The sequence below is a fragment of the Macroventuria anomochaeta genome, assembly GCF_010093625.1.
Source record: "Macroventuria anomochaeta strain CBS 525.71 unplaced genomic scaffold BU25scaffold_59, whole genome shotgun sequence".
In the NCBI taxonomy this organism is placed as follows: Eukaryota; Fungi; Ascomycota; class Dothideomycetes; order Pleosporales; family Didymellaceae; genus Macroventuria; species Macroventuria anomochaeta.
In genome coordinates this window covers 6,177-28,176 of record NW_022985420.1, presented here as the reverse complement: position 1 = coordinate 28,176, position 22,000 = coordinate 6,177, and the positions used below count along the sequence as shown (strand labels likewise).

General features: G+C 51.0%; 9 protein-coding genes across 9 annotated transcripts; 3 read left to right on the top strand and 6 right to left on the bottom strand.

Annotated features, from left to right (window-relative positions):
* Positions 1–10: 10 nt before the first annotated feature.
* Positions 11–1,470, bottom strand: BU25DRAFT_416292 (uncharacterized protein). Its single transcript, XM_033707744.1, has one exon. The coding sequence runs from the start codon at positions 1,341–1,343 to the stop codon at positions 321–323; it is 1,023 nt and encodes a 340-aa protein (XP_033555395.1). The 5' UTR covers positions 1,344–1,470; the 3' UTR covers positions 11–320.
* A 239-nt stretch (positions 1,471–1,709) lies between these two features.
* BU25DRAFT_435650 (phospholipase D/nuclease) lies at positions 1,710–3,119 on the top strand (the record flags this gene model as incomplete). The annotated part of the gene is made up of 1 exon (XM_033708933.1): positions 1,710–3,119. One exon carries the CDS (start codon positions 1,710–1,712, stop codon positions 3,117–3,119), a length of 1,410 nt encoding a protein of 469 aa, XP_033555394.1.
* A 1,281-nt stretch (positions 3,120–4,400) lies between these two features.
* BU25DRAFT_241549 (uncharacterized protein) lies at positions 4,401–5,337 on the bottom strand. The gene has a single exon (XM_033701531.1). It carries the CDS (start codon positions 5,160–5,162, stop codon positions 4,542–4,544), a length of 621 nt encoding a protein of 206 aa, XP_033555393.1. The 5' UTR covers positions 5,163–5,337; the 3' UTR covers positions 4,401–4,541.
* A 948-nt stretch (positions 5,338–6,285) lies between these two features.
* Positions 6,286–8,427, top strand: BU25DRAFT_416290 (C2 domain-containing protein). The gene is made up of 4 exons (XM_033707743.1): positions 6,286–6,519; positions 6,585–6,859; positions 6,910–6,981; positions 7,038–8,427. Exons 1-4 carry the CDS (start codon positions 6,459–6,461, stop codon positions 8,067–8,069), a joined length of 1,440 nt encoding a protein of 479 aa, XP_033555392.1. The 5' UTR covers positions 6,286–6,458; the 3' UTR covers positions 8,070–8,427.
* A 1,767-nt stretch (positions 8,428–10,194) lies between these two features.
* On the bottom strand, positions 10,195–11,085 carry BU25DRAFT_354922 (uncharacterized protein; the record flags this gene model as incomplete). The annotated part of the gene is made up of 4 exons (XM_033703539.1): positions 10,195–10,440; positions 10,485–10,529; positions 10,583–10,766; positions 10,952–11,085. Coding segments are annotated over 4 exons (609 nt in total), but the record flags the coding sequence as incomplete, so codon positions are not given.
* Positions 11,086–11,767: 682 nt separating this feature from the next.
* BU25DRAFT_241501 (uncharacterized protein) lies at positions 11,768–12,393 on the bottom strand. The gene is made up of 2 exons (XM_033701530.1): positions 12,242–12,393; positions 11,768–12,192 (listed from the first exon to the last, which is right to left on the bottom strand). Exons 1-2 carry the CDS (start codon positions 12,251–12,253, stop codon positions 11,803–11,805), a joined length of 402 nt encoding a protein of 133 aa, XP_033555390.1. The 5' UTR covers positions 12,254–12,393; the 3' UTR covers positions 11,768–11,802.
* Positions 12,394–12,891: 498 nt separating this feature from the next.
* BU25DRAFT_241489 (glycoside hydrolase family 31 protein) lies at positions 12,892–15,186 on the bottom strand. Its single transcript, XM_033701529.1, has 3 exons — positions 15,082–15,186; positions 14,094–15,027; positions 12,892–14,041 (listed from the first exon to the last, which is right to left on the bottom strand). The coding sequence occupies exons 2-3, from the start codon at positions 14,968–14,970 to the stop codon at positions 12,933–12,935; spliced, it is 1,986 nt and encodes a 661-aa protein (XP_033555389.1). The 5' UTR covers positions 14,971–15,027; positions 15,082–15,186; the 3' UTR covers positions 12,892–12,932.
* Positions 15,187–17,142: 1,956 nt separating this feature from the next.
* Positions 17,143–18,697, bottom strand: BU25DRAFT_325884 (cytochrome P450; the record flags this gene model as incomplete). Its single annotated transcript, XM_033702290.1, has 3 exons — positions 17,143–17,797; positions 17,908–18,284; positions 18,335–18,697. Coding segments are annotated over 3 exons (1,395 nt in total), but the record flags the coding sequence as incomplete, so codon positions are not given.
* Positions 18,698–19,573: 876 nt separating this feature from the next.
* Positions 19,574–20,398, top strand: BU25DRAFT_354898 (uncharacterized protein; the record flags this gene model as incomplete). Its single annotated transcript, XM_033703538.1, has 1 exon — positions 19,574–20,398. A coding segment is annotated over one exon (825 nt), but the record flags the coding sequence as incomplete, so codon positions are not given.
* Positions 20,399–22,000: the final 1,602 nt, after the last annotated feature.

Here is a 22,000-nt window from a genome sequence, read left to right as displayed (position 1 = left end):
TATTACTGTCCTGGAGAGGTAATGCGTACATAGCACGAAGGTTATACAGACACTTCATACATCAGAGTAGTAATCGAACTAGCATACCATCAGCCATCTTCATCATGCTGGATTGTGACTTCGCTATCCTCATTTCCTCTTCTGCGCTCATCCTAGCTTCGACATGTGCCTTTGCCGCAGCCACTGAGCCACACATCATGCGGCTGGAGGCTTCTGCAAGGCTGCGCCAGTGCCTTGAGGTAGCAGTCACCTTGTTGTAGGCTGACATCCCTAAGCTAATTTAGAGCAAAATTCTTGCCTTCTTCGCTTTGGAACTTCCTTCAGCCAGCGCTCTCGACCTCCAACCTCGCAAGCACCGCCTCGACGACGCCCTTTGCCCCAACACCCTTCTCCACACCCCCTAAACTCTGCTCCTCAGCCTCCAGCTCCACAGCCCCCTCGTATACCTTCACAATCGTGTCCTCGTCCACCTTGGTTCCACAAGCCACCAAGCCCTTAATCAACGTACTGACTCTTGTGATCTCCTTCATGACCGGCGCCTCAATCTCATCATTCTGGCTCGAGTACAGCGTCTCGGTAACCTGTTCATCCAGCCTGTTGATTCCAGTTTCCGTCGTTGATGCAGCGACCACCGTGTGTTTCGAAATGAAAATGTATCCATTTACACCCAGGACAACATCGATCTCGCCTGCCGCAGTATTGAGCGTGAAGACCTGCCGTCTACTCCTGACCACACCTCCCTTGCGCGACAAGATGCCGCCACCGGCACCGGACAGAGAGGTGAATAGCCCGTTGCGCAGTTTTCCGTATTTCAGTGAGCGCGTGTGTAGAGAGGCGGTATTGTCTTGGTGCAGGGATTGCACTTCGGCGACAAGCAGGTCGCCTTCTGAGAAGAAGGTGCGGATGTTCAGTTCGTCGACTGCGGTTCTCCTTCGAAGGATCCCTCCTGGCAAGTTGATCGACGAGAGGGGCAGGTTGGCAAGCATGGGCGCAGCGATGTCGACACTCCACTTTTTGGTTTGCACGTTGACTATGCGGCCGATTACTAGGTCGCCGATTTCTGGTTGGTAGCGTGCGCGCAGAGGTTGCACGGAGAGCAGCTTGTTGGTCTTGTGCAGGCTGCCGGCAACTGTGGAGATGATTGTCCCGCTGCCTGCTGGAACGTAAGTGCCGTGGCCACGCATCCATTGCGGGTCGCTTGTGATGTGTTCACCCGGTGTGACTATAGAGGCGGTATTCGAGGTTGGGAGCTCGTCGTCGGACATGTCGACGTCCGAATCTTCGGTGGGCGCATCACGGCGGGGTGGGAGGGGTGCGCTGGGAGGGAGGATTGAGACGCCCATTGTGTGTGGCGCAGGCGGTGTGGTTGACTTCTTGTTCGATTCGTAGTGTGGTAAGAGTTGAACGCAGGTAATAGTGTCTTCCTATATAGGTCGGCAGGCTGTTGGTGTTTGTTGTGGTGATGTCGTCTTCGACGTTGGAGTTCTGAAATTTTGGCGGAGAGCTTCATCGTCATCACCCCTGCACCGCGCTAGCGTTCAAAAGCGGAATGGTCAGCCGCGTCCGCCAGGCAATCGCGTCTATGTTTCGACGTCACACCATCAACGAACCTCTCATCAACGTCCGAAACCAATACTGCCATCGCGATGCCGGGTGACTTGTTACATGCACTTGATGTTCCAGAAGCACTTGTCCGAATAAGCGAGCGCATGGCCGAGCAGTACCAAGAGCCTTTCATCTACGATCTCGAGAGAGCAGTGAACACCACCGAACAGGATGACCCAAACTACTACGCACGTCTTCCACGGTCTTTGATCACGGCGTCCAATATTCAGACATTCATAAGTGGTACTGGATCATCGATATACGAGGACCTCTCACCACTACTAGAGGATACCGAGCACGAGCTCATCCTTGTGACCTGCTTCTGGGCCTCATCTGTTAGCCGTGACGTGCTCAATGCCGTGCTTCGCAAGCTATCTGATAAGGCTATAAGGCGGGGCACGGAGAAAATCCGCGTTCGAATATGTTTCTCGTCTTCTTCGGTCTTCCAAAAGTTGTTTCACAAGCAGGCAGCCAGTGGGCAAACATACCTAGCTTCTGAGTGGGTGAAGAAGTTTGGCCTACCTGATCCGTCCGAGCTAGGTGGATTGGATCTGAAGATCAAGAGCGTCTTCATCCTGCCTTTCAGTGTCATGCACCCCAAATTCATCATCGTGGACCGACAGGTAGTGGTCCTCCCAAGTTGTAACGTCAGTTGGGAAGAGTGGTTTGAAGGTGCCATAACGATGACTGGGCCCATCCTATCGCAATTCCTCAGGTTCTACTGGGCGTTCTGGGAAAGGCGAGCGGATGCACCGCCCGACTTGCCTGATAGAAAGCGGATCATCACAGTACCTGCCACAGATCGTGATGCTCCACCTGGGGTGCCCAGCGCCAGGCATACCGCTGCAGGCTTCCCAGACGACACTCCTAGCTTCTTCCTCCCAAGTCCCCACCACTGGAATCCAAACTTCCGACTCTTCGGAGCTGCCACAGCCCCCACTACGCCTCTGAACGCCTTTTTACTTACTTTGTTCGACAAAGCAGAGCACAGCATACGCATCCAAACACCAAATCTCACTGCCCCACCCGTATTATCCGCGTTGTTGAGAGCACTCGCTCGCGGCATCGATGTCAAGATCTTGACGTCAGCACGACTCATGATCCTCGAGCAGCTTGTCACAGCCGGTACTACAACATATCGCTGCGTCAAGACGCTGATCAAACGATACAAGGCACTTGAACCGCGAGCAACGTCAAGGATCCACGACGAGGAAGCAGCTATGACTCCTGCCAAGGTTGGAAAGTTGCGCATCTCGTACTTCGAGCCAAGACATGGATACAAGAAGAAGGGAGAAGAGCAGGGTGAGCCACAACAGAGTCATCTCAAGATGACAATTGTAGATGGCGAGGTGCTGGTTCTGGGTAGTGGCAACCTGGATCGCGCGAGTTGGTCCACGAGTCAAGAGCTGGGGGTTGCATTCTTTGGAGCTGAGGTGGTGCGAAAGGTGGAAGAGACAGTGGATACAGCAATGGCGGGGAGAAGCAGGGTGGTATTCGACAGCGAGACCCGATGACGACGTATTGCACGACTGGAAACAGCTCTCTATGTCCACATCCCACATTCGAGCTTTGAGACGACAGTTATCGATGGCAAAACCATAGAAGGGCTACTTTCACGTAGCTCTTCTCTACGAATAACTTCCTTGACAGCACGTAGGACACAACTCCTCATGCTGATCAGTGTGACCATCCCCACTTGCCACAAAGCCCTCGCAGCCCCAGCTCATCTCGCCATCGTTCCTTTAACGGTTTCTCTCATAGCTATTGCTGCATAACCTCTGAGGTTCACATCGTCAGTAATATTCGCTCACCAGATGTGCGTATCACTTACCTACTCTACATTGGCTTGCACTCCTCCACCTGGCTCACATCTTGCGACTCTCTGCTTTCGACGAGCGCCTTTACACCCTTGGCTAACCTCTCAGCGCAGCAGTACGAGCGTGACGTAGCCTTGCCAGGATCTGATTCTATGGACTCTGCACTCCGGGGGTAGCTTCCGCAACCAATGCCTACGACTTACACCGTAACACTACGTGCGTGTAAGTTGTAGCGTGCTGCAGCAAGGAAACCTCCGATGTCTCGTGCTCTCAGACAAAGAGTATTGATGCGGTAGTCCTTCGGTCCACACAAGGTTGTTGCGGTGTGTAGATCGGCCACCTCCAGCGTGAGCTTCAGCTCGACAAGGTTCCATGCACCGACTTGCCAGTTCGAGTTGGGCCATGTATAGTCTCTGGCGTTAGAAAGGAGCAAACGCCATCGAGGTGTGGAGGCGTCGCCGAAACCAAAAGAACCTCATGTGACTGTACCGGGAACGTACATTCGGAGGTCCGAATGACGGATGTGGCGTACAAAATAGGTCGGAGTATGCGGGACACTTGTGTCTTTCAGGCGCAAGTGAAGTTGCAAGGTGTTTTACCCCCACACTTCCAGTGCAAACTCGCTCATGCGCTTGCTGGTGAGGAGGAAAGGCAGGATAGCCCTCCTGGAGCGCAGGTCGACTGGGTTGTCGAACAGAAGGAGGCACTTAAGGATCTCGACTTTCAGTTCGTCGGGCAATCTCGCCAACGGAGAAAGGACTTCGGTATCGTTGCCCATGTCGCGCCTGCGGGTGGAGCTCTTTTCTGTCTAGGGTGGAGGCCTGCGACCCAGCACTAGCGCATCGTGCGCGAGCAATTTGTCTTTCACATCCTTCGATTGCATTGTACGATCAAACAAGTCCATATCCAAGGAATACGGCACGAGTAATGTCGAGTACGGTCAAAGATTCGACAACTCATGGTTCGGTGTATTGCAGCTTCACGCACTACCTCTGTGGAGTACAGTCGTTGAACGGTGCTACGCTGATCAACGTTTATCATCTACCAGTACAATTCCCAGCGACCCTTCACGGCTCTACACAACTTCGAGCGCCCATCCACAACGGCCTGTTGTATCCTTCACTCTTTCTCAGCCACGCGACGAGGTCGCTCCATTAGCGCTCTTAGACCTATCGCGGGTCCCGCGGCGCAACGATGCGGACAATGTCTGACCATTGCAAATCCACGCACTTCGCGACCGCTATTGTCAAAGTCCGTTGCTGTCACGCAGTAAGAGTCTCCCTGCCAGCCATCGGTTCTCACCGTGACGCGATCGGCGCGCAAATGGCAGAGCCCAGCGTTCAGGAATCTTTCGATGCTCTGATGCCAAAGCAAGGGTGTCCTCTCCGTTTTCAGGATGACACACAAGTCTCGTGGGTTTGGAAGTTCCTGCTGCCAGGCGGTATCATGTGAATCTACCAGAGGATTTTGTGAAGTCAAGAGACGACGCCATACGTTGACTCGTTCCTGGCAGTCATCCCATCGCGGATATGACCCTTTGTCTACGAGTATATGCTTGCGCCAACTCAGCATGCGAGGAACGTCGAAACGCACGTGTGACCCGCGACAATGTCTCCCTGGCGATGGACGTGTCATCGCAAGATTCACTTGACGTGGTTCACCCTGGATATGTCCTGCCACGGGTCTGAAACGTAGCCTGAAAAGGTTCTGGCCCCAAACATCCAGCGCAATCTTACGCATGCCTTTGCTCGTAAGGAACAAAGAGATAATCTTGTGCTTGTGATTATGCTCAACGGAGATGCGTACTACCAGCCAGTACCTGAGGATTTCGACTTTGAGCTCAACTGGCAAGGGTTCCCATGGGAATGGAACGTTGTCGAGAATAGCCTTTTGTTTGATTGGCGTCGTCTCGGTTGATGCGTGCTTTGTGTACGGTTTTATTCGACAGTGAAGAACCCTTCGCAGCGAGCGAGTTGATAAGAAAGCGATGGCCGAACATCTGGTGTAAAGGACGAGTAATTCTCACTCCGTCACAAGGCAACCGCCACCCTATAGGAGCCGAGCAATTCACTGATTAGTTCTAATGACCCTATGAACCTCACGCCAAACCTTAAATTACCTGTTGGCACACGCGTAGGAAGGTCCGACAGACCTCGGTCACGCCTCCTTCACAAGAACGCTATTGAGTACTCAGAAGACGGATATTGTTCGTCGAGGCGGAGTGAGTTAGAAGTATATCATGAAAGTCGTTCTTTCGCGCCAGGGCTACAGGAAACTAGAACCCAGGTCCATCATCACCTACATCAGACTTTGTACGATAGAAACAGTCATAAAGATTTTACATCTTGATCCCATATCAGCACTCACCATTTGGTGAGTAGTTAAAACCAACACGATAGGGTTCCGCTCTATGTGCCTCTTCTTCAGACAATCTAGTTTGGCATTGGTGCTTTGGGGTGGCTTCAGCCTCCACCGCCACCACCGCCACCATAGTCACATGTCAGCTAGCAGTCCTAAACACGTGAGTTGGCGATGGACAACATACCCCGCCTGCGCTGCCTTCTGAACAGGGCCCGACTGCAGACAAAACAGGCCACAATGTCGCCAAGTCATGGCGCGTCGATGCATGTTCAACGGTGAAGACGACCATGCTGTGCTTTAGCCGCGGAGCCACCCCGCGGAGTTGCAATCGTTAGCCAATCACCAGGCTAGACCCTGTTCTCAGAGTCGGTCCAACCTGCCTGCCAGCATCCCCACCACTAGTGCCACTTTGCACACGAATGACGTCTGAGGAGCCCCTCGTGCGTCATGGGCGTAAACAACGCGTTCTCTCCTGCTTGCTGTTTCAGGCTGCTTCTCGACCCTTACGATCGATCTACTGCAGATCCAGGTCTCCCAGGCATAATTCTACCCCAACTCGCATCCACACAGTCGTATAAGATCCTCATCTTCCAACATACTCTGCTCTGCTTAACTCTGTTCTTTTCGCGAACAATCCATACACTTACCTCCCCGTGTCCCACAACAGACACAAACATGAACAACATGTCAGGTCTTGCAGATACCCTGACCGCTTCAGGAGGCGCCGAGTCTGCAGGTTAGACAATGTCCCCCGTAGCATCTGCTCTTTGGACAATGAAGCCAACTAACGACCGAACTCAGGCTTCCTCAATGACATTGTCGAACAACTATGGCCCAACATCAATGTTGCCGGCTGCAACATGGTGAGAGAGATTGTCGAACCTATTCTGGCCTCCACACTTCCAGGTCCATTGGCAAATCTGCGATTCACCAAGCTTGATCTAGGCCCTGTACCTTTACGCTTGTCTGCAGTGGACGTACACAAGACCTCCATGGGAGGGATCAAGTTGGACATGAATGTGAGCTGGGAGAGTATGAGCGATATTGAGCTGGACGGCAGGATGGTCCCCAAGATCGTAAGCTCTGAATGCTTCCAAGGTCGTTGCGGTTTGCTAATAGGTGGCAGGGTATCGAGCGAGTCCACCTCAAGGGCAGACTTTCTATTCTGCTCGCTCCTTTGACAAATGTCATCCCACTGGTATGAATCCTCTTGCAGGACATGCCAATATGCATAAACGCTAAGGTCAGACCTAGATCGGTGCTGCGCAAGTCGCCTTCATCAACCCTCCAGAGCTATCGCTCGACTTCACAGATGCCGCCAACATCGCAGACTTAGGCATTATCTCAAGTACCATCCGCAAGACTATCCTCGGCATCATCGGTGGCATGGCCGTTCTGCCAAACCGCTTCCTCGTCAAGCTTGACAATTCGAACGACTATTTCAAGACTTACCAACCTCCCCTCGGTGTCGTCCGCCTCACGATGGAGCGAGCAATTGGAATATCGGGTCCCAAGAAGAGCGGCGCAAAGCGTCTTCTCGCCAAAATTGTAAAGGACGTACCTGACTGCTATTGCAAAGTAAGTGTGGGCGCTGAGGAAGAGTGGCGCACATCGACCAAGAAGAACAACCATGACCCCGAGTGGAATGAAACGCATGACTTCCTCGTCGCAGACTTCGAGCAAAATATTACTCTCGATGTGCAGGATGACGATGTCGGTGCTGACGACGACATCGGCATCGGATCCATCTCCATCAAGGACATCCTGCTCGGCGGCGGCACGAAAGAAATCGCACTTACCCACAAGGGCGAACACACGGACGCCCGCGTAACAATACACGCTCAATTCTTCAACTTCGTCAACGAACCCCAAGCACTCTCCGCGACACAGAGCCAAGGTGAAGGCCAACTCTGCGGTCTCGCCACCGTCCTCGTCGCCAGCGCTCTTGGTCTTCAGGGTCAGCGCGACGAGCTCCAACCCAGCGTAAAGGTATCCTGGGGCAGGAAGGAGTTCCGTACTGCGATCAAGACGTACACGCCTGGCACAGATATCTTCAATCCTAGCTTCGACCAAGCATTTAGAATCCCGATTACAAGGGATATGGTGAACAGCCCGGCGCCGTTCAGGATCAGCTTGTTAAACAAGGAGGCGGAGACTGGTGCGATTGAGATTCCGTTCACGGATGTGCAGAATGGACAGGATCTGACTGTGTCGAATGCGTATGATGTTGGTAGTGGAGCGACGTTGAGAGTTGCGATTAGTTTGAGGGGACTGCAGTTGGCTTAGTAAGTCAGCATGAGATCATTCATGGATCGTCAGGCTTCCAGGGTCGACGTGCCCTTTCTTTAAGTGGTTAGTGTGGCGCCTCCAGCGTGCAGAACTCCCGAGGTCTATGGCTGAACGAGAGTTTTATCCAGCATCCCATCTCGCTCATCATCCCGTTGAGACTGGGAACCTGCAGGCGCTCTTTACAAGACTGTTATTGCGGTATCAATTAGTCCATACAAGGTCTGGCTATACCCGTAGCAGACTACCCTAGTCTAGTGTTTTACAAATCATGTACATAGTCGTCTTCCCCTAGCTAGATAGCACCTCAGCGCAGTATTCCATCAACTCAAGAGTCCTACATTGTCGTTCACCGTAGCTATCAGTGTACTACATCGGCCTACGCTGCCACGATTGTGAATGCACAATTTCTATCTGAACATGTTTTGCACTGCTTTGGTCACAACCATCCGCGCACCTCAAATAGTTGATCGGTTACAGGAGAGTCCGAAGCGTCTTGGGTGAAATGCACCAAGTTGTGACAGTTCGCGACTACGCCACCAGGTGAGTGGGAGGCTACTACCAGTTCTTCACACACCACACCGTGATTCAGCCTTGCCGGACTTTGTCAGGCTGCTGTTGGCTTCTCTCTTTAACTGTCTTGCTTTGCTCATTTCTACAGTAAGCTAAAGCACAATGTTTCCAATTCATCAGGCGTTGTCTTTGTTCTATCAGCACACCTCGACAGAAAGTAACATAGACATTCTCTGGAACAGGTCGGCCTCTGCATTAGCATCTTGCTTGGCCAGAACATCTTGCCATACTCGTGCTTCAACAGCTTAGCGTATTTCTCGTCCCTTCGAATACTGCAAAGACAGGTAGAACCATCGATGTATGGCGAGCAGGTATCTCATAGCTCCCAACCCCGAAGTACCTTACTGGTGGCCTCCAAAAAGATATCGAGCGCTAAATTATCGAACAAGCGGATCATGGTTTCCGATCGTGTCCCAAGAAAGCAACACTGCGGTATATGCGCAAGCAGCACGATGATATCTACCCAGTCGTGGGCAGTGTGAGGAGATATTGCACTGACAACATCTGTGCCACTCGGGCTTACTGATCCGAGAGCTTCGAGTTTAGATGCAAGTTTGCCACTACAACGTCGTGTCAGAATTGTACGAGCCAATCGGTAACAACAAGGTGCCAGTGGGACTGACACAAGGTCTAGATCTAAAGAAACATCCTGCGATGACCGGTATAGCGTCAACCCAGCCCTGGGTACCACCAAGTCTACAACTTGTGGTCCCGACCCCAGCCAGAGCATCTTGACTGTTTGAAGGAAGTCATGGGATAGGATATGTCGAAGGGCAGAGTCGGACTTCGAAGGGACCACTTTGGGTTGCGCGCCAATTACTACGGTACTTATGAAGAACGGTATGAGATAAACGGGTAATCAAACCTATACATGCCATCTCCTCTACTGGTGTCTTGTAGGCCGATATGAGCAAACATTACGCCACACACAAGATTTTGTTGGTCGTAAAGTAGCGATGATCGGATGTTTTCAAAAGCCTACAATGGAGGGAACATGCATCCGGTGGAGTTCAAGAAAAGAGTTACAAATGCAGCCTATACGTTCGGACAGGATCCTGAGTTACGTTAGTGAGTGGTAGGTGCCGATCAGTATTGTAGCGGCGTGGGCCGCTGTAGAATACTGATAGCTACGGTTGACGATAACGTAGGACTATCAGGTCGATGGAATACTGCGCTGAATTGACATATAGCTGGGAGGTGACGACTATATACCTGACCTCAGGCCAGTGACCTGTCACACACTAGACTAGGGTAGTCTATCAGGGGTACAGTCAGACCTTGTATGGACCAACCGATACCGCAACAAGTATGCGTACGTTTGTAGTGCGACAGAGCTTCTCAAGCCTGCTCCGCCCGAGGCAAAACTCCACAGGGACCTCCACCGGACTCTCCACCGGAGCCTAATTAGCCCTAAAGGATTGCTGATGGAAGTGAGTGATTGTGGTGTCGTATTGCAGATTAGTGGAAGCTCCAGACTATAGACGCTAGTACTATCACATGGTGGCTATTGGTGGATCCTTCACCTACGACAATCGCCAGTATGGACGTAGTGTCAAGGAGATTCGGGCGCGAAAAATAGGATAAGAAACAATGGAATAGGCCATGCCCATTGAATAGCAAATAAGATCTGATACGACCATTGTATGTTTCCACCGGAGAATGCTGACTGTACGCTTGCAGAGATAAGCTGCCCGAACGCCCAGCAGAGGTTAACGTAGACAACCAGGTATCCACGTAAGGCCATCGGACAGACCTCGCTGGTATACGCCGGGGCCATAGTTGCAAAGACACCCTGTAGCTATGGGTATATTCTTCCAATGATGCGCATGATCGATGACTTACCCATTGTATACCGCAAAGAAACTTGCCAACAAGAAGGACCGGCAACTGGGTGCAGAAAAGGAGATCGCGATGAAGGCGCAGATGAAGGCCAATGACACAAGCAAGACAGGGCGGTATCCGAACTTGTGGCAGAAGTAGCCGTTGGCAAAAGCGTCTATGATGGTGTCACATCCAACAGCGTTGCCGAGTCCACTTTGCCAAGGTGCAGTGATTTGAGAGTTGCCGCTGTCGTCGCACTCGTCGTACTTGTGTCGGAGGGTGAAGGTATCCACCGATTGCCATCTGTTTGCTAGCGGGTCCACTGCACTGATTGTGTTTGCTAGCGGTCCGCTGCAGTGACTGTCCAGCTCATTTGGTTAGTTCAGTTTGCTTCCCACCCTTCACTGCTATTGCCTTCTACTATATAGTCCCGATCGATTCCAGCCAATAGCTAAAAGAATCAATCAACATCTCAACCCTTCCACAACTTGCGTGAGAAAGCCGGCTGAGCGAAGAAATAATAGATGAGGACGATGCCGTAGCCTTCCATGATGATATGTGTTGAAAGTAGAACGGGCCATAAGACAGCTTTGTGGAGACTGATGGCTTGGCGGGGTGTAAGTCAATGTTCGTCGGCGGCCTGCTTAACTTGGTGAGAATCCTCTTGGTGCTCCTACATAGTGATGTGGTTTTTGACTTCTGTCGTCATACTGGCATTATTCGGAGTCTAGAAGGTGAGGTTCAATAACAGAAATGATCGACATGGCAACCGTAGCAGCAGCAGGAACATCTATGCATGTGGCCGTGGTCTACTCACAAATGTGTTTTGGTGTACGCCTGGAACACCCGGCCATACCCCACTAGAGATGGTAATCTGGGGCAAGTGCTGTTTGAGGCTTTGTGCGGGGAAAAACCCTTGCTAGACCAGTTCCTTGAAGTCACGGTGGGGTCGAACACAGCTCCGGTGGTATGCCCGCTTCCGACCATTTGTCTGTCGGCTTTGACCAATATTGAAGGTCACAACAATGGCGACTCTGTAGAAGTAATAGGATGTCTTGACGAACACCCGGCTCGCGGTGGGAGGAGTGCCAGAGATCGGCAGTCCATGTGGAGAGCGGATTTATGATAGGGACGCTGCTATGTATCAAGTGCCTTCTTTACATGGTATATTTGAGTATGGAACTATTTCTTCTATATACTTCAAGCCGGAATCAGAGTCTAGGGGAAGATAGGACCATCTCGATCTGTAATGCTCGCGTCGTTCTCTGATGTAGCGTTGAGTAAACCATCTAGTGACGTGCCATATGACTCCTCTATACCCCATGTAAATTGCGGTGCATTACCTACAGCGTGCGAAATATGATCCGTGTTGACTAGTGCCTGTAAGCCGGCGGTGAGCAGGTAATGACCTTCGCCAAGGACTTTCGGTGTAGCTTGAGGGTCGAGGATATGGCCAATTATCGAGATTTCGGGACACATTTCGGTGCCGATAGGTCGCGTGTATCAAGAGTCCCACGCTAAATTCGCTTAAGTCCGCAGGCAACTGGTTTTCAATGTACAACGTCTCCAAAGCTTCAGCAAGTGTTATGGTGGGAAACACCCTGTTGCCGTGTCGAATGAGGAGCGAATCCCTTGATACATCCTCGCGTGAGGGATGCCTGGCTTTGGCATCATCGAGGTCCATTAAAGGCCTTACACCGAACTCGTACAGCATTATCGAGTCGAGGAACTATGCAGGTTAGTGGGCGTTTTGGTTTCCGGAAAAGAATGTCTATTACCCACATCAACATTCCAGTACGGACTCCAGATTCACGAGTGAGCCAACGTTGCAGTTCGATATCTGTGCTGCTGTGTAGACTATTGACTCCATCATCGGAACCTCGGTCGAGCAAGCCCTTGATGATACGGGTGTAGCTGAGATGTCGTTCTGCTGTTCATGCGAAGCCTTGTGACACGTCAAGACATCGCCTGAATCCATCAGATCGCGTCAACAGGCCAACAAGAGCCAGGTTTGGGAAGGAGCAACCTACAGCCTCGAAAAGTGCTTTTCGCAATAAGAGCATCTGTATGGCTTTTCGTGTGTATGTATCCGAAAGTATCGAGTAAGATGTTCCTGCCTCCCGAAGCTTTGGTGACATACAGTTCAGCTCAAATGCATGGTTGATAGCGCCCAAGGACGTGTCATGCTTGTGTGCGCTTGCAAGACTGTGCAACTGGTCTCTTACTCATTGTACAAGAAAGTTCGAGCGTCTGGTCAAAGTCTGGTGGTTCATCGTGGAAACTTTGAGAGAGACAAGTCTTGGGGAGTCAATTCCACTTGAGCAAAGCTAAGATTTAGCGTGAACACTAGGCCAGATTTGGCACACATCACGAGGACACTGCCGAGGTGGAAGTTATTCATATCAAGATCAAAACCGACGAATTGTATGCAAGGTTTGAAATTCTCAGTTATAGAGATGAGCAACGTACTCAAGGCCTAACAAACACAGGCATATCCTGAAGAGGGGAGTCAACGGTGACGGAAGCGCCACCTTGAAATGTATCCTCGCTCCACAGTCTTTTCCACTTCCCTCCACTAGCCAGCTTGGGCAGGTAGACTCTTGTCTGAGTCTGACCTTCTTCATATATAGGGCAGCACAGGTACTTATCACCGTACATATACTGCACCTCAACCTCCCAACAAGTAGCGTCTTCTGGAAACTCGTAGAATAGCGTCCTTATAACTGGAGAGCCTTTCTCGTGGGCCTCCATCATGAGTTTCCGAGTGTATGGACGAAGCTCCTCACGTAGCTCCATGTACTTCTTGCAGATCTCGAACACTTCCGGTCCATATGACCACACTTCATTGTCTGCGCCGCTGCAACACGATGCTCCTCCTGTTGTTCCAACCTTAGCCTGCCTTGGCTCACGATCTCCGTGGAGTCTCATCACGGGGCAGAAAGCGCCCCATTGGAACCACCGCACGAACAGTTCGCGGAACTTAGGATCGTTGGGATCTCCTCCATGGAAGCCGCCAATGTCCGTAGTCCACCAAGGAATACCAGCCATTCCCATAGACAGACCTGCTGCCAACTGATCGCGGAGACTAGTCCACGAAGATGCTATGTCGCCGCTCCACACAAGAGCACCGTATTTTTGGCTGCCAGCCCATGCACAACGAACGAGGTTGACAACGCTGGTCTGGCCCTCTTCTGTCATGCCATCGTAGAAGGTGCGTGAGTACTCTCGCGGATAGATGTTACCGATAGCGACGTTCGACCCTAGATGATATCGATAGTTCTCGAAGTCGTAGACCGAGTACTCAGGCTCTGCCTCGTCGAGCCAAAAGACTTTGATCCCCTTGGAGTAATAATTCTTCTTCGCTTTGCCCCACACATACTGGCGTGATGCGGGATTGGTTGGGTCGAAATGGACGGTAACGCCTTGGAATGTCATGGCGATCCGCTCGCCACGTTCAGTCCGGATCAGGTAGCCCTTCTCGAGCATCTCCTTGTAATTAACAGATTTGCGATCTACTGTGGGCCAAATCGAGACCATGAGTTCGATACCCATGTCCTGCAGCTCCTTGACCATGGCATCTGTGTGACTTTATGTAAGCAGATAGAGAAACCGGGAATGATTGTTGCGTACCTGGATCCGGCCAGTAGGTCTCATCGAATCTCCAATCACCCTGCTTCGGCCAGTGGAAGAAGTCAATGACGATCAAGTCAATTGGCAATTTCAGTCGTTTGTACTCTCTTGCAACCTTGAGAAGCTCCTCTTGTGTCTGGTAGCGCAGCTTGCATTGCCAGAAACCGAGACCGTACTCTGGCATCATGGGCACCTTGCCTGTTGCCTCAGCGTACGCCTCAACAATCTGCATGGGGGCCTCGCCTGTCACCACCCAGTAGTCCAGAGCCTTCGTCGACAGAGCCTCGAAGCTCATGATGTTCTTGCCAAAGACTGCGCTACCGATGGATGGGTTGTTCCAGAGAAAGCCATAGCCTCGCGAGGATACAGCGAACGGTACGCTAGCTTGAGAGTTCCGATGCGCAAGTTCGACTTGGGTTCCCTTGATGTCAAGGTACGGCTGCTGGTATTGACCCATGCCATAGATCTTCTCCTTGGGATCGAGGCTCTCAAATCGAGCGGTGAGATGATAGTCCCCACCGATGATTGGCTTGAATTCACGCGCCTCAATCTCGAGAGCACTACACTTGGGATCCGTGAGGTCACGCCGGTGTCGAGTGAACTCCTCGAGTAACAACTTTCCGTTACCATCGCGGACTGTCAGCTTGCCGCGCTTGGTGACTGTAGCTTTGATCTGACCGTTGATCAAGGTAGCTAATTCGTCCTTGATGTTAATAGCCGCTTTGTTATGCGCTGGATTAAGCAGCGCCCAGTTTTCGGCGGGCATGCTGCTCGCTTTGGTGGCACGAACACGAATAGCATTGCGGCCCCACGCCTCAATCCAGAGCTGCTCTGCATCGTATGCGAAGACGAGGCGTCCGTTCTTATCCGAAAACATGCCTCTGAAGACTAGCAAATTTTCCGTCGAAGATGATTATCAGCGAGAAGCGTGAAGCTAAAAGAGTAGTTAGGGGAGAAAAGAGGATGTAGGAAACCGAACGACACGTGCCGTTATATATGCAGACCACACGGGCGCAACCCCAAGGCTGCGACCAGAATCCATTGCCAAACACTGTGGGCCTCCAGGCTTGGGTAACAATGTGCGCGATGCCAGCATACGTTCTGCATGTTGCGTGGAGGGAGACGCTCTCCTCGGGCCTCCGCCGGACGCTAATTTTACCGTAGCGCGTCCTCCATTGGAGAAGATCACGACGCGCTTCGGGGGTTGCATTTGACAATGCTTACGAACCGGCATGCTTCTACTTGCGCGAAAACGTTGCATCACATTTCCTATGATTCATTGTTGCGAAACTCTACCTGCCACCGTTACCTAGGCCAGCGCTACCATCCCCCCCCCCCCTAGCCTGCACATTCTACACCAAAGGTTGAAGCTTCCGCGCAGTCATTGACTTACAAATCATGTCGCGGGTAGCTTCGCAGGTGTAGGAACTCGCCTACTGTCTCCGTTCTCCTGACATTTGCACCCGATCGATTGTCCAGCCGTTCGCTCGGGGTGTCACTTTTTTCAATCAACTCCCCGGGGAGCACCAAGAATCTGTCTAAACCGTGTCCTATGCCTAATTTTGCGGTGTGGTGAAGGTTACACTTGAGTCAGGGTTGAAGTGAGCGCAGCGGAGTGGTCCTCGTATCGTCGCTGATACAGATTATGGTCTTCATCTTCTCCTCAATACGCGCAGCGCATGCAAAGGTGCAGGTGAGACGCTGAAAGGTTGGGCAGGGCGAAAACCTTTCACATCTATCCCTTCAAAAGAGACAGCCATGTTCCTTACTTGCAGGATGATGATGCTCTCATTCAAAAGCCTTGCTGCTTGCGCGATGTAGCACAGGAGCATCGAGTGGGTGACTTCCAAAGATCGGGTCTGCATATTCTGGGCGCATCAATTCTTGATGGAACTTTAGAACAATCCGTAGCTTTCTGAGCTCCGAGAAATTTTGCTGCCACGCCGTATCGCCGTGAAGTTGCTCTCCGGGCAGTCTCGCGGGGTGTTTGTCAGGACATGGCAGCAAGCACCCAGCGTTGAGCAGTATCTCATCGTATGCGGTTTTCGGCCCCAGTCTTGCGTCGGTGAGACAATGAAGCTGATTTTTACGTTCTGGAGGTGGTAAGCAAACGATGAACGAGGGATGAGGAAGTGAAGTCCACCGCGTGCGTAATCGAAGGTATGGAGACTGGAGTGTAACAGCCGTACAGTGTTATATGTCCAAGTCTGTTGGGCAAGAGTGCGCATCCTCTGGCTAGTGAGAAGAAGGCGTAGCAGAGCGCGGCGGGAATGAACAGCATGCGTCCGCCAGGTCAGCGCCAGCCTCATGAGACGATGTTCGAGGACGTGCAGTTGCAGCTCTGTCGGGAGCCTGCCCTCGTGGGAAGGGGATCTCGGTGTTTCCAAGCATCGTATGCTGAGGGTTCTTAGCAGAATCTTTGGCGGTGGAGGGTTTAGGTGGTTGGTATCAGAAGGGAGCCACGACCTCGCGCGACAGAAGCGCTGTGTCCCTCAGAAGAAGTGAAGGGAGGCCAAGTCCGTTTGCCTACCCGCCCTATACTCAACAACGCGCAAGCACCCTTCAAAGTGAGCAGAATCGGAATGATTGATGGGCTGCTATGTAGTCTTTATATACTGTGGGCACTAGGGCCTGTTCTGGAATAGCCTATAGGCCTGAGTGAAGGTGCCTGCCTGACACACCCTGTACTGCACATTCCCAGACTAAGCCAGGTTTGCTGAGTTGTGTAGTGTCTTTCAAAGGAACAACATACCTGCAAGCTCTAATTGCTTTGTTTCCTACGGGCTGTATCAACGGTAGGATGGAGCAGGCTTGCACCTCAAGCGGTTCATGCAGAAGACATTAACGATTTTTGTAGTCTTTACACCCTTTCTCATGGTACAAGCCCTCTCGGATCCAGGCGATTCTTCCTCTTGATGAGATGTCGACGTACCTAGTTGGAAGCACTCCAACCAGGTACCTCTCTTATCTCCGCCCATATATTCGCCTTCATCACGATCCCAAACTTGAGTCTACTTCCACCATCATCCTCGATCACGTCATTATACCCATCTGGTCTCCGAAACTCAAATCTGCCTATCAGACCCATAAGCATGCTGGCCATGACCACTCGAGTGTACGACTCGCCAGGGCATTTTCGCAGCCCCTGACCAAAAGTCATAAAACTGAAAGCGTTCCAACGTTTGGTCTCTTTGTCAACTGATTCTGCAGGATTCCAACGCTCGGGCTTGAAAATGTCGGCGTCCGGACCCCATTGCCGTGGGTCTCGGTTCGTTGCATATACTGGCCAGACCAGGATTGTGCCTTTGGACAGATGTAGGTTGTCCAGCATAGTGTCGGCGTTCACCACGCGACCTCGGTGCCCGACGTTTGGGTAAAGCCTCAGAATTTCGTTCACGACGCCGAGAAGATAGTTTTGACAGTGCATGGTCTCCCACGACATGGTAGCTGGCGGGTTTGGGAAGCTTGCATGAATCTCGTTGCGTAAACGGGTTTGGACGTGCAGATTGTCCGGATGCGAAAGTGCATAGATTGCCCACGATAATTGATTCGATACCATCTCCGTATTCGCAGCCATTGTTGTCATGAGGTGTCGCATCAGTACGCGCTCAGATAGGCGATTGTAGCCTCTTCGAAGTAGACCATTCATGATATCATGCGACTCGTTGGCTTCCGTGCGACCATCGTCTTGGTTTCTGATCAATCTTAGTTTGAACTACGTCAAGTCAGTCGAATGTTGTAGTGAATTAACTCTATCTGCGAACGTGATGTTACACCTAACGGATGTTCACCTACCTTCATTGTTTCCTCCAACAGAGTCCTCATTCTCCACACATTGACACCCATCAATTTGCTGATGAGTGCGACTGCGGGTAGTTGAAGTGCAACGGGGCAAATATGCAGCAGCTTCATGTACAGCGACGATCTCTCACCGAGTTGGAAAGGGCGCAGGTAGTTCTGTGCAATGGGTTGTTGAGGATCCCTCAAGATATCGATATCGATGCCGAACCCAGCGTGCAAGGAGATTTCGAGGCATGCCAGCTGGAGAAGAAGATTCACTTTGATCGTACTGCAGTCAGCAATCAATTTTGGAACATCAGTAACAATTTTGAGGATGCTGGTCCATATTTCAGGATAGAGAATTCGAGTTGAAAGGTCGTTGAAAGCTCCAATCGTGACTTTGCGGTGAAGCTTGATGTGATGAGTTCCTGCGCTTGTCGCTGAGGATGAGAGTGACATACTTTATGAAGATCTCCTTTTGATGAGACTAAGCCACTGACGCCAACCGCACTCTGGAGGTTACCCAGCCATGGTAACTTGTCGTACTTCTGCGCGTCTTTTTGCAATACTTGCTTCATGGTCCCCGCAGAGGTTATAAACAATCTCTCTTGATTCAGGAACCCAAAGAACCGGACCAAGCCATTATTTGGAGTCTCCTGCATCCAATATCTAAGCTCGAAAGGTGTCGGTTCGTGGAACAGCCGTCTCCACAACGAAGGCTGTTTTGCAGTAGGCAAATGTCTGTATGGGCTGATCAACTGCCGAACGAAGAGCATGTAGATGAGGTAACAGCCTATTGAAGCACAAGAGACGATGGCGAATAAGGTCATGGTGGTGGCAATGGTATTTTAGAATGTGAATAATCGAGCTCGATCACAATGCGCAAACGTAGCAAGCAACCACCTGCGATGCATCGTACAGTAAGAACTATGGCAGGCTCTTGAACGTTCGTGTTTGTGCTGTTTCGACATGCTAGCAAGAGGGCTGTTCGCTCATCTTGCTTTTTTTTAGGAACAATGTGCGTACACGACCGAAGATGGCGATTAAGCACAAGCTCGCTGTCTTAGCGTTGCCAAATCCTCGATTGGGTGGTAGGCTCCGATGGCCATACTGTGGAGGCTACCGGATTCGATCAAACTCACGTTGCAATGATAAGCCTCCAGCGCTCATGTGCAGGGAGGAGGTCCGGAAATGTTCGGTACGGATCGGCCTGAAGATGGTTGGTGTGGAGCAATTACCCACATGCTCGACGAGTAATCGGTTCGTGGGTTGTTTTTTCTACGTGTATTTGTTTGTTAATGCCACAGTATTGGCTGGTGTAACCGGGCTTTGTTTCAGTCAGCGGAAGCCACCTCGCTGTGCAACATGAATGAGAGATCGTCTAGTACCCTTTGGCCTCTCACGATAAAGGGCATACATTGAACCGCCTTCACATATTGAGTCCATTGTACCGACACAGTTTTGCCGATGTTCACGTAGGGCTGAAGCTTTACAAGCTTTCCAATGCCCGGTCAGTCACTACCGTGACAAGGCTTTAGGTTAAAGCACTTACCTCTCGAGCTCGAACATGACAACATCGTCAGTAAACATTACATTCGCACAAAACACTCCACTCACTCAACAGCGGAATGTACGCGTATCCTGGAGTAAGTTCGCACCTTCAGCTTGCTCGGTAAACTGCAGTTGCTGACTTACAGCCACCGTATGCTTTGCCATACGCACAGCTGGGAGGACTGCCCACTCGACACCCCGAGCTTCCAATTCTTGTCATGTTCCTTGCCACCTACTGCACCGCATGGCTCTACAGTCTTTACATCGTAGTACGATGCTACCAAAGGAGCTGCAACAACAGAATTGCAGTTGTTCTGTTACTCGCTTGCGGCGAGCGCATCACCGCATATATTATGCGGATAGTTTGGATCTTCCGAATCAGCGACATCCGCATTGGTATCGCTTCGCAAATCCTGCTACAAGCTGGAGTTATATTAGTATATGTTGGTGCCTTGCTATCAGCTGCATCGTTGTTAAGGGTGCACGTCAAATGCTTACCTTGGCTCACGCCGTTCCTTATTACGCTGTCAATCGTAACAATTATCTCGTTCGTGGCAAATCTGGTGTCTACGATTGTGTCAGTTCATACGCTGCAGGACCACGTGCGACAAACCTGCCGAGATGTTCAGCGCGTCGCAGCCACATATCTGGTTTTCCTTACGTTCATATCAGTATTGATGCTCGTGGTCGTCTTTCATGTCCTCTGGACACGCCAAAAGATCTCGAGAATATCGGAAGCAAAGACAGCTGGCTTTATCTTTTCATTCGTGTCAATTGTATGCTTGCTTATGGCTAGCTTCAAGGCTGGGGTGATCTGGAAGAATCCGTCGCCGTTGTTCAGCCCCGCTTGGTACCTTTCCCTTTCCAGCTTGTACAGCTTTGAGCTAGGGCCGGAGTTGTTGGTGACTCTTATACTCCTTGGAACGAGTGCACGCGTTGGTGCTCAAATGAGGAATGCTGCGGTTATCCATTGAGGACGATGTCTAACTACATCTCCGATCATCACTCGATCGTCCCTTGTAGAAACAAGTTTAGCAATCCCCTTATCTTGTCACGGTTCAGGGTGCTCCTGCCTGTCAAACCTCACCCGCTATGAGAGTGACTGCTACGTCACACTAGCGTTGTTTACAGCTACTCACATATACATACTGTCCGTAGCTTCATCCAATACAATCTCAGTTCAATCCTTCAATATTTCCGCACATGCGTACTGATCACTCACGATCCACACCCTAACATATCTAGATTGACAAAGATTCTTGTTCTCTTCAGCAACTCACTCGGTGCACTGCTCCGAGCATGACGATGCTTTGAATCTGTATCATAAGAGCCACAATCGACATCTTTCACCTCTACGCGGACGCTTTTTTGGCTGTAGCATAATGATGTCATGGCTTAAAGAGTCGTCAATGACCCTGCTCGAGGAAGGCGCAAAGCAAACTTTTGCTCTCGTATAATCGCTTGATGTTTCGTAGGTTCACTCGACCATCGACAAGGTGACCTTGAGGTCTCGCAGTTAGTGAAGTTATTTTGCCGTTCTATATCTTTTTGAATGACGTGTAACGGTGCTGCAGAAGCGTCGTGAGGGTGAGTGAAGAGCAACCAGGCATTGAATGCTTTTTCGAGGTCTCTATCTGGACGAGGCTATCTTGACGAGGCTATCTTGACCAAGTGGAGTCGTGGACACAAGCAGGAACACCTCGAGTCAACGCATATACCGAGCCAGCGTATGCACTGGGTATGTGAACATTGAAGCCCCATGCCCTGGATGGCAGGCAACCCAAATACACTTCGATAATATCGCACTGTGAGATTATTGCGACCCCATGTTTAGGGTCAGCCCACACATTGTTCGGCTTGTGAGCATTTGAGATAGGAGCACGCGTCGTGAGTGCGCAGGGCATGTCCGCTTAGTAACAAGATTGCCCATGTACGTGCGGTATTCGATAGACCGAGCTTCAAGTTCATGGGAGAGACTGTTCAATTACGATGAGCTTGGCGAGGGGTGGAGTGGGCGTCATCGAAGGCAAGCGTGTCCCGTCAAAGTCGCGCATTGGTCAGCCGAAGATGAAGATGATTCGTCTGTCGTCATTTTTGGGCAGTGGCCAGCCTAATTGCGTAGCGACGTATCGATAACTCCAGAAACGCAGAGAGATCAATCTAAAGTCGACTTAATATTGAGTCAACATGAACATCCGGGTTTTATGTAGTCCTGGTAAGTATGGCGCGTCACAAACGGAGGTCGCTGCTGGTTGTCAGTAACTATCTGGAGTATCTTACTCGAAGCTGCGGCGAAACGCAAGCTTGCCAGTTAACGGAAAGCTACAACCTATGATGCGCTTCTGAGGCTCCCAATTGTTCGATGTCAATTCTCAGTAGTCGACTGCAAAGCCAGATCGGCAACAGCACGGAGACCGCGCTCCGTCTTGGGGCACTTTACCGTGTCCGTGCGCGTAATGCGCGGATTCGCGTAATGCGCCAAACCACCTTTTTGTACCCATACTTCACTGTACAATTACTCAACGCCACAATGACTATGAAATCTGCCTTTGAAGAGATAGACTCTATGATACCAT